The sequence below is a fragment of the Gavialis gangeticus genome, unplaced genomic scaffold, assembly GCF_001723915.1.
Source record: "Gavialis gangeticus isolate Ggan-Ray unplaced genomic scaffold, GavGan_comp1, whole genome shotgun sequence".
Classification (NCBI taxonomy): Eukaryota; Metazoa; Chordata; order Crocodylia; family Gavialidae; genus Gavialis; species Gavialis gangeticus.
In genome coordinates, this window is record NW_017728997.1 from 6325742 (window position 1) to 6336819 (window position 11078).

Here is an 11078-nt window from a genome sequence, read left to right on the forward strand (position 1 = left end):
GAGGTCTGGGGGTGGATGTTTCTGCAGCTTGACAGTATAATAATTTTAAACCAAGTTTGGCTGACTGATAGAGCTACAGAAGATGCCACAGGGGTAGAGGTGGGAAAGAGAGGTAAAAAAAAAGTGCATTTGAAAAAGGATTTGAAGAGAGGTAAGGGCAGTTAGCCTGCTATTGATTAATAGCCCGCTCTTCTTTTATAGTGTTTTTTGTATGTGGATCTTGAAGAACTCTATAGCACAGGGGTGAGCAATTTTTTTGGGTGGAGTGCCACTTACTGAGTTTTGGCAAGGCATCGAGGCCCGCATGATAGGCAGCCAGGGGCAGAGAAATATCAATTTTCTAAATTTTTAGGGGCCCCATGGGCCGGATAGAATGGCCTGCCGCATTTTGCCCACCCCTGCTGTAGCAGGACAGTCGAGATCTAAAATGCCTCAAAAAATACCAGCAAAGGCAAAAGGCGGAGACGAAACTGGCAAGAAGTTGAAATGAGCAGGATATAGAAAATAAGATAAAGTGAGGCTAGAAGCAGATGCATTTGGGTAGCGCGTATAAATGAAGATGGGGAGTCGGAATTTATTTTGGATCAGAAGTGCAACCTGGGGTGTAATTAAATTGTTAAAAAGTGTTCAGCCAGAGACTTTTCCAAAGGAAGACTCTTGAAGTAACAGTTTATTCCAGAAGTTTTTTAAAACCATTTCACTGACAACGTTTTAAAAGCATTACCCTAAAAGTATATATTTTGCATCCTAGGAATAAACATCTGCATAAAATTTATAATAAATTAATTTAAATGTTTATTTTCTAGGTGATATTTGAGAGAAATTGGTTTTGCAGGGTTTACTACCTAGAAATTATAGGTGACAGTCTGTCAAAAATGTTTAGAGGGGGAAAAAAAAATCAAGTTTTTGAGGAAATGAAAATTACTTGTATATCCAGAGTTTCAGGTTATGAATTTTCGTAGACTTTCATAGTCAAAAACCTCTTCCTTTTTTTTATTACGAAAAAGTTGTGATTCCTCCAGTGCTGTTGAATATCTGAAAATGAATGAAGTTCTCCTGTTTGTTTTTCCTTTTAAGTGTACGTCTCTTTGTTGTAAGCAGTGTCAAGACACAGAAATAACAACCAAAAATGAAATATTCAGGTGAGTTGTTAACCTCCACTCTGAAAGGCACTCAGTCATTAGGTTATATCCACGTTTCAGCGAATGAAAATTGGATATGTATTCATAGTATTACTTTCCCCAAAACTCCCATGGTCATGTTTTTTTTCTTTTGAAGACATTTTGAGATGATCAGTAAGTGTACACAAAAAGCAGATAACGTAAGGTTTTGTTTTTGAACAGAATTTGGCAAACCCAGATGTCAGCCAGTCCACATAATGAACTTTTAAAATTACAACTACGGTGCATTTTAAAAACTTACAGGAAAGTTATCTACTGTGACAGTTTGGGGAATAAGAATTTTTATGCATCTCCTGTAATATCTTGAGTCTCATGAACTTGATGTGGAAGTAATAGGAAAAAATTCCTGTTGCAGGTCTGCAAAATACTTCATTTCTGCATTTTAATGAGCAGTGACTTGAAGCTACTGAATGCAGTTTGTGTATTCTGATATAAGAAATTCTTATCAGAAGAATCTAAAATGTTGTATTATGCAGTGCATTCCTTTTATATTCATGAGCTACCAATGTCTTCAGTAGTTAACTATGTCAGTGTAGTACTTTTTCAAAAATATTGCCATTGCTGGGTGGTCTTGTCTCAGGCTTCATCCTGGATAACTAATATCTGTCCATCGTGTACAATAATGTGAAATTTTAAACGATTTCTCCATTTAACAAAATAAGATTCTCCATGGTTGTTCTTTATCAGTAAGATAAGAAGCTGCTGTGGTAATTGAAACCCATTTCTTATCTGCCAATTAAATGATGGATCCCAGAACCCTTAGGTTCTGCTGGGTTGCTACTTGTTAATTCCCAGTTTAAAGACTTGAAACTAATATAAGTGTTAGGCATATTTTCACTCACTGCTCATATTTAAAGACAAAATAAAGAGAATGCTATTTATTTGAATTGGAAGGTGATATTTGGTGGTAGTTGATAAAAGTACATGATAAATTATTTTGTATTTAGTTTGTATTAACAAGCTATATGTCTCTGAGGTACCCACTCAAGTTAGGTATTTTCCATGGTAATCTTCTGTCAGCCCTGGAGTTAATAACTTGTCATCTTGAACAGACACGGGCACTGATTCAAGGCTCACTAAAGCATAAGTTTATTTTACTAAAATTGTAATACTTTTTTTAATTCTTGTTCAGGCAAACACATGTGCATTTGCTTAGGAGCCCCTATCAAACAGGTAGTCAAAATTGGACTTGCTCCCAGTAGCCCTGACAAAAGATTTTAGGGTTGGAATGAAACTTAGCCAAAAGTTGGTAACTATTAATGATAATAATCTCTTAAATTAATAAAGGTCTATTTTCATTGTGTTTTTAAGACTTTTAACTCAATAAATCTTTTCTGCAAGCAGATTGGGTAGTTTTATTATGCAGCTTGTATTGCATTTGGAAACTAAAGAATTTCATTTTTTTTTTCCTCTGGTTTGATTCTAATTAGCAGAGCAGGGGGTGGGCAGAGGAGCTAAAGATATGCTGATCTGTATATGTCTGCTATATAGACCAGGGGTTGAGTCGGAGGGTGCATGGAAGAAGAGAATGGAAGTCTTACCTACCCAGGCAGCAGTAGCATCAACTCCAGTGGCAGCAGCCCTGTGGCCGTGATCCATGGGAGCTGATCCTGGTGCCCCATTCCCTCTCCCATAGCCCCCCTCTCCCCCCTGTATATATGTATTGGGTTCAGGGCTGTCTTGTCTCCAGCAAAGCAGCAAAGACTCCAACAGGGGAGCATCATTCAGTTTTGCCCATTTGCCCCCCACCCCCAAAACGTACAGTTTGATAAAGCTGTCCAGTTCCTATAGCTAGGTGGGCTAGCACAGGGCTGCCCGTACCCTAGCATAGACTCCCTGTGAGGGTGATTCTAGGGACCTCTAATAGTCAGCTTCTGGGGCTGGTGCCCCACTTACCCTGCCCTAATTATGCTACTGCTAATTAGAGTTGTTTTTATTTCCAGAACACAAACTCTGATTTTTGTATTATGATCTGTCTTGGAAGCTATGGAAGTACACTACTGACTCTCTTATCTGTTGCAGTTTGTCCTTATGTGGGCCTATGGCTGCATATGTAAATCCTCATGGATATATCCACGAAACACTTACAGTGTATAAAGCCTGCAACCTGAATCTGAATGGCCGACCTTCTACAGAGCACAGCTGGTTTCCTGGGTAATACAGCATTTCATTCTATTAATAATATACTCTGGTATTATGAAATATACTTCAGAAGTCTCACTAGCAAGTAGGAGCAATTCGTAATTCTGTTTTAAATTTATCCCTGCCTATGGATACTGTGAACTTTTTTTTAAAATTCCCATTTAGTCATTTAATTACTGGAAGGCAAAGTACAGACAGTCAAAAAGCCCGAGTCTGAATCAATTCAGTCTTCACAGGTTTAGTCTAAGCTGCATATATTGAACTGATAAGCAAGTGAACAGACATTCATTTTGATTCCAGAAATGCAACCACAAGTCTGCAGTGGCTCAGGCCAGAACCCGGGGGGTCTAGAGCACGCCTTCCCGCTCAGCTGGAGCAGACAGCTTGGGTCAAGGCTAGCTTTCCCACCCTGCGAGGGAGGTGCGAAGCATCCTGAGATGCAGGGGGACTGAGAGTTAACTTGGATTTGGAGGGCATCTGGGACAGAAGTTCAGTAAAGCAATTTAACCTAAATCAGTTAAGTCTGCTACTACATCCATCTAGGTTTATTTTAAACTGGTTTCAACCATTTTGAAAGCAGTTTATGTGCACTGAACTTCTGTTGTGTTATAGATCTGAGCTGGTTTGCAGTCACTTACCAGTTTATGTGTAACTTCTGTCCCTAGTCTTAATGAACAGGAAGGTAAATGAAACATTCCTTTTAAATCTCAAAGTTTCAAAAGATCCGTGATTTTTCTCTTGAGCTATTTAAACCACTCATCTGTTTTCTCTCTTTTTAAAAAGTGTTTTTTGAAGAATTATTTTATTTACCCAAATAATATCTACTGAATGCTCTCTGTAATTCATGCTAAAGATCTGTTATTGGTAGTATTGTCTGGAAACTCCAGTCACTTACTTATCAAGGTTTCAGAAAAATAATTGTTTACCAGAATCAGTTTGGTTGGTAGACACATTTTCCTGTCTTTCTTCTCTCCTCCATTTACCTTCTGATATTCTGTCTATTTAGCCTGACCCAAAACACCAAGTATAATTTTGGGTGTACTTAGTCTCAGAGCTGTGTCATGTTATTCATCTGGTCTGAAAAAATTGCGAAGGGAAAAAAAATCTGATCCAGGAGGGGAGGGGAGCAGAGCAGAGCAGCCACCACTGTCACTGCCCCTCTGCTCTGTAAACAGGAACTGCTTAGTGGGCAGCACTGGGCTCAGGAAGGCTTCAACCTTGCCACCCTGCCAACTGGGCTAGCAGGGATGGGGATTGCCAAGCCAGCAGGACCAGGGAGGTTGTCCCCAAGCTCAATTCCTAGCCCAGCCAGTTTTCCCTTTCCACGCCTGCAGTGATTTAAAAGCCAGCAGGCATGGAAGCGGACTTGTAGAGGAACTGTCTGGTCTGCATAACTTACAGAGGCTTTGTCTAATTGCTCAAGTCTCCTCCTGTAGACTGGTACTGGAAAGCACAAGGGGCAGATGCAGGCCTAGTGCCTGCACTGCTCCCTCTCCTATCATCAGCAAAGCTAACCACATCATCGGCAAAGCTAACTGCACTTCATCATGCATCGGCAGATGCACGACAAATAGATCCAAGGAGGTGATACTTCCCCTCTATGCGGCATTGGTCAGACCGCAGTTGGAGTACTGCGTCCAGTTTTGGGCACTGAACTTCAAGAAGGATGTTGATAGACTCGAGAGGGTCCAGAAGAAGACCGCTCATGTGGTTAGGGGCTTACAGGACAAGCCCTATGAGGAGAGACAGAGGGACCTGGACTTCTTCAGCCTCGGTGAGAGAAGGCTGAGAGGAGATCTTGTGGCTGCCTACAAATTCATTAGGGGGGCACAGCAAGGGATCAGAGATGCTCTGTTCACCAGGGCACCTCTTGGGGTAACAAGGAACAATGGTCACAAACTGACAGAGAGCAGATTTAGGTTAGACATCAGGAAATACTCCTTTATGGTGAGGGTGGCCAAAATCTGGAATGGGCTTCCAAGGGAGGTGGTGCTCTTCCCTACCTTGGAGGTCTTCAAGAGACGGCTGGATGGGCATCTGGCTGGGGTCATCTGCCTAGGCAGGGGGTTGGACTCGATGATCTGTTGAGGTCCCTTCTGACCCTAGCATCTATGAATGTATGAAAAACATTTTTTAGGTGTGAAAATTACTCAAATTTCTGGAATGCCTGTTTGTGGCCAGGGTGAGCTAAGCACCAGATGGTGTTTACCAAAAAAACTTTAAAAAAATGTTTACACAAGCTGGCTTCTATAACAGGTAAATGGATCTTTATTTCCTAAGAGTTTCTCTGTCAAAATACTTTCACCATAAACCTCTGACAACATAATGATTTCCATGGTGAGCAGCTTTGTTTGGATAACACAAATAAAGCATTTCAAGTTAAGTGGGGAATCATGTAGCATAAATGGCTAAATTCTAGAGAAAAAAGTTATAATGTTTTTTTCCGCTAATCCTTGATGATAAGCATGTGTAGGAATGTACAGCTGTTCTTATGTAGAATGCTTTACAAATCCTCAAACTGGATTAATAACTGCTTTAGTAATTGAAAAATAGAAATATCCCCTTCTTCATTCAAAGGTTGATTTACATTTACAGTGAAATAAGTCTGCTGTTCCAGACGGTAAAATTATTTTCAAAATATAAAAGATGTTCATTTCTGCCTAAACTATTTTAAAAAAATCACCTCCTAAGTGAGCACGATGTCATGCTGGGATAATGGTCTAATTTTGAGGCTATTTGAATTCCACGTATTTTAAGAAGCATGCCTGCGTCTGCAGGTGGAACAAACCCTGCTGCTCCCACTCGGAGGAGAAAGCATATTGAACCATGCAGGTGCAGGAATGGCCTGTGGTACACCGCCAAATGAGGGAAAGACGGAGAAGATTTAAAGTGGTCAAGTTGTTCATGAATTGACAGTGCAGTTTTGGATGTTAAAATTACAGTTTGCAGGGCTCCTCCACAGCAAATTCAGGTAGAGGAAGTAGTTTCAGCTCATACCCAGCTTAAGGCAATCATTTGCAATTCCTAAAGGAATTCATACTTTAAAAGTTGATGCCTGTTAGTACAGCTAATAAGATGTATTGAATTTCTACACATCAGGGCTAATATATATATTTGTTATTTCTGATGTTAATCCCAGATTCAACGCTTGTATAAAGCGAGTCCTAAATCATAGACTGTACAACTAAGGTGCATTTTTGATCCATCTGCCATTGTTTTCTCTCTTTGAAGTACTTCCTTGTGACCATCACGTGTCTTTAGCTTATTAAATTGACTTCTTGTGAAGCATCATGTGTTAGTCCTCTGTTGACCCATACAGATTAAAGACACTGTTGCTAAAGCCTTTTAAAAATGATATTTAATACTTTACTTTCTGTGGATACAATAGCTTTTGGGACTGCAATTTTCAGGCTATTACAGAATTTTTAGTCTGCTAGTCTCACTGAAAACGCAGTGGGCATTGGGCATCTGACTCTCTTAGGCTTGAATTTTCAAAAAGACTAATGCCAGTATTTGCTTCTTAGCACATTGCTTAATCATGTTCCAGTTACATTGAAATGTTTTGTTTTTTTCCTTGAATGATTATGTGACTCCTGTCAAAACTTTCTTTTGGTAGGTTTGCATGGACAATAGCCCAGTGCAGAATCTGCGGCAGTCACATGGGGTGGAAGTTCACAGCTACAAAAAAGGATATGTCGCCTCAGAAGTTTTGGGGTTTAACCCGGTCTGCTCTCCTGCCTAGGATTCCAGATATGGAGGATGAATTAGGCCAAGACAGATCTCCATTACTTTGCCTGTAACCTTGTAACCTGCTTTTTGGAATGAACAGGCAGCAGTCAGTGTCTCTTAACTGAATCTGCTCAGTGCTGCTTCCGATGCTTACTTAAACTAAAAAAAATTTAAAAAAAAGAAAGACACAGAACAGGAAGCACCATTACATTTGGTGGTGTCTTGACAAGTTACTATGGTGTCCAGATACGTTGGGAACTGATGGTTGACGTTTAAAATTTGACAACTGGGGAGAGAGAAGCGTAGTGTAAGAGACCAGGAGGTACATGTGGTTCTGGGAAGGCCAGCCAGGCACTGAAAGAGATGACTCTGAATCTTGCTTACTGTATTGTATAATTGAAGATGTTCATTGCTATTGAATTAAAGTAAAAGATTTGGAAGAAATAATAAAGATGCTGTTAAGCACTATATGATTTATGTATGATGGTAAACAGCAGCAGTGTTCTTCACTGTGGGATATTTTCCAGTAATACACCTTCCTTAAGTACCTTTTGGTGAAAATCCATGTTTTGAATCCACACGAAATACTCTCAAGTTTACCTTTTGTACTGCATTCAAAGCCTTTGCCAAACAAGCATCAAAGAGTCCAAGATCTCAACCTTCATACCGATTGGTGTTGTGTTGGTAACGTCCTCCTATTAGCAGTGCTGCAAATGGCAGAAGTCATGTGCTTACTGATACCTGCTGCTAAAGCAACTACTGTATAAATTCCTTTTTTTTTTTTTTTAAAGCAATCCTATATCAATCGTTTAGTCCTTCTCAGTTATTTGAAATAGCATGTTTGACATGTTCATTAGCAATCATTTGCATTTTAAATTATTAATTTAAAAGGTACTGGTTGATCCAGTACATAAAATACATTGTCACTTCCTTTTCATAATACATTAATGAACTTCAGTCAATACTATTAAATATGTTAATGTTCAGAGTTTCCCTTGGAAGCTAATTTACCTAGGATACCTGCCTAAGGTTTTTTGAAATATTTAATATTGATGAATGTTCACAAAGCTGTATTTTGGCGGGGGGGGGGGCACTTTGGGTTCAATGTTTTTTCTTTTCTTTTCTTTTTTTTTTAACCTAGTCATATCATAAGTCCAGTTTTATTGTGTATTACCATTCTCTCCTGAGGGGAGGGGTAAACTTTCTAAATGAAGCAGAAATCCAAGGCAGGTTGTTGTTTTTTTTTTTTTTTTTTTTTATGAGATACTGTCTGTGCTACAGAAGTGGGAGCCAAAAAGAGGCAGCTTTTGCTGCGTTTCAGAATGCACTTTGGTAGAATCTGAAGATGACAGATTTCTCCTTTTTTTTTTTTTAAATCTTTTGAGGATGTTTCACTTATTCTTTATTTGTTCAAAGTGAATCGTAGGTAACTTATATATGTGCTTACTTGTGTTGTTAAAGTAAATGATACTGAAATGCTCCAAATTGTATTTATACGCTATGAATTGCTTCATTTCCTTGCACCATGTTTACCTAGTAGCACTGACAGGTTTCTCCCACAAAGAAATAAGGACAAACGTCTTCAAGTAGATAACTGTAGTGATAATGCAGTGGTGTCTATACTCCAGCTGAAAAAGGTTTTCACGTGATATTAGGAGACTTTTATGCTAGATATCTAGAAACAATATAACTCAGGTTTAGTTCCTTGAAGTCTCCCACCTCTGTGCTTTTATCATGATTTTTATTATCCCCTACACATCAGTAATATCAAATTGAGTTTTTCGTGGCAGTTCTCTTGTCAGTGACCTGTGAAAAGCAATATTAGTGTAAGCATCATTCTGAGCAAAGAGAGAGTGAAAGATGGTTCATTTTCTTAAAGAAAGCAGTCACAGTTTTGCTTGTTTTTAGAATAAGTTTTCAAAAAATGGAAATGATGTAGGTGTGAATTATCTGCCCTATGCTTATTGGAATCACATCTGGGTTTTTTCCTCTAGCTTAGTAAAAAGTTGTGGTTTGATTTCTGCCCCCCGCTCCACCTTCCCACCCACCAAAGGTACTGGGCTCCTGTTGTTCCCATTGCCCTTAATGGGATTGGTGGATCTTAGCACTTTGGAGAAACCATGCTTTTCATTTTTAAGCATTTGCTGAAGTGTGATGAGTGGTATTTTCAAAATGAGCATTGTCTTCAGCAAACACCAAATGTCACAGGTGTTTTTATTTTTGGCTATATACGTATTGGCCTCAAGTAAAACATCAAACTAATATTATTTGATCACATTTGAACATGAAATAGGCATATTTTGGTCTGTTTAATATGTGTATATGTATATTCAAATATAAAGCTAATACAATCAAGTGAGACCAGTCAAAAGTTATTTTAGCACCAGCTTAATTTTACTGTTGATTAATGCTTTGCCATCTAACCTACTAGGTGATGTTTTCCATTACAAACTTTATGATTTTTTTTTTAAGTTTGGAGCAAGTGAGATTCAAAATTAATTGCTATTAAAGTACCAAGAGCATATGCATCCTCGGTAGGTACAATCTGTTTTATATGGATGTAAACTTGGTAAAGGTTCTGTACCTTGGTTAAAATTTTCTAAGCTTACATTTTCCCCCTTCCTTTTCTGGGGGGAAAAGTACAATTATCAAGTTGGTACTGAATACTTTCCAGATGATAAATATAGACGCACCATACTTCTGAGAGCTAAGTACTAACCAAAACCTTGATCATCATGGAAATACATTGTGCTTAGATTCATTGAGTTGCTTCTTTTAAAGCCATTGTTGCTATAGCACAGACCCCCACGCCCCTGATCTTACAATCTGTTTCACTGTAACATTGCTTGTTTTCAAATATTTGTTTAAATTTAGTGCATAGACTGAACCATAATAAAACATTTTCTGTTGCATGTAACTATTCTGTTCTAAAGTGTTTTTGAAATTCTGTACCACTTTTTTCTTCCTCTTTTTTTTTTTTTTTTAGTAATAATACTATTTTTGTACATGAATCATTTCATTTGTTCATCCTGCTACTGTTTTTCACCTAAGCTGTTAGGACTGCTTTTTAAAAGCTGCGGTTAGGATAGCACACCTTTTTAACTGTTCTTTTGTCTGCCTTTGAAAGAACTTTTCCTAAAAATCTCACTGCTCACAGACATTTGCAAACAATAAAACCTTCAGTATGTTTCACTTCAGTGGCTTAAAGATCACATTTGTTGCTGACGGCAGGGATGAGAAGGGAAGTGGAGATTGGTTTTGCAGTATCACTTTTTATTGAGATCTATGCGTTTCAGGTGGTAATATATTCCATGTTTGTAGGAGAGACTTCCTGCCCCAAAGACCCAGGATGAAAAGGGTAAACAAAAGGATTAAAGGAATTCATATAACAAAATATTCATATAGTATTCATATAATAATATTCATAGAATAAAAATGCAATAAGGCACATGACTTAATAGTTGTACTGGGCTCAGGGTGTTTCTCATGGGAGTTTGAGCGAGACATTAAGTTTTGTTGGGGAATAAAGGCCCCAAGGTCATGGTGGGCCGAGTGGTGGCTTGGATAAGAAACGGGCGGGATTAACGGCGAGGAGTTCTGAGTGGTACGAGACTCGTGGTGGTTTCAAAGTAAATAGGGTTTATTCACTTACGCTTTGGTTGCGTAGGTAGAGCTGCTTACTTCAGTTACAGTTACGAACAAATAACAAACAACAAAGGGGTCTGTTGGCCCACGGGGTTCACGAGTCAGCCCTTGCGTTCTACCCCAAAGGATAGGGGCGGCTGCCCACTTGCTAGTCCCAGGGCTGGTCAACAGCTCATACGTGGATAACAAATAACGAGAACAGAACTGTAACTCATCGGAACGTCGTGACGCCAGTCCAAAGTGGACAACAGGTACCAAGGTCGATGAAGACGATGCCGAGGTCAGAGCCGGGTGTGATGAGACAAAGCCGTAATCGAGGTAAGTCGGATGAAGCAAATCGTAGTCGAGGTCGAAGCCAAAGTAAGTCCGGTAGCCGAAGGA

The 11078-nt window shown here is 39.1% G+C and overlaps 1 protein-coding gene across 2 annotated transcripts in view; it reads left to right on the forward strand.

Annotated features, from left to right (window-relative positions):
• Positions 1-10249, forward strand: part of CRBN (cereblon) — a 44454-nt gene extending 34205 nt beyond the window's left edge. For both annotated transcript variants that reach the window (XM_019504712.1, XM_019504713.1), the window contains exons 9-11: positions 1078-1142; positions 3204-3335; positions 6940-10249. In XM_019504712.1, coding sequence (XP_019360257.1) covers positions 1078-1142; positions 3204-3335; positions 6940-7123 — 381 coding nt within the window. In that variant the 3' untranslated portion in view covers positions 7124-10249. The remainder of the gene's footprint in view (positions 1-1077; positions 1143-3203; positions 3336-6939) is intronic.
• The last annotated feature ends 829 nt before the right edge of the window (positions 10250-11078 follow it).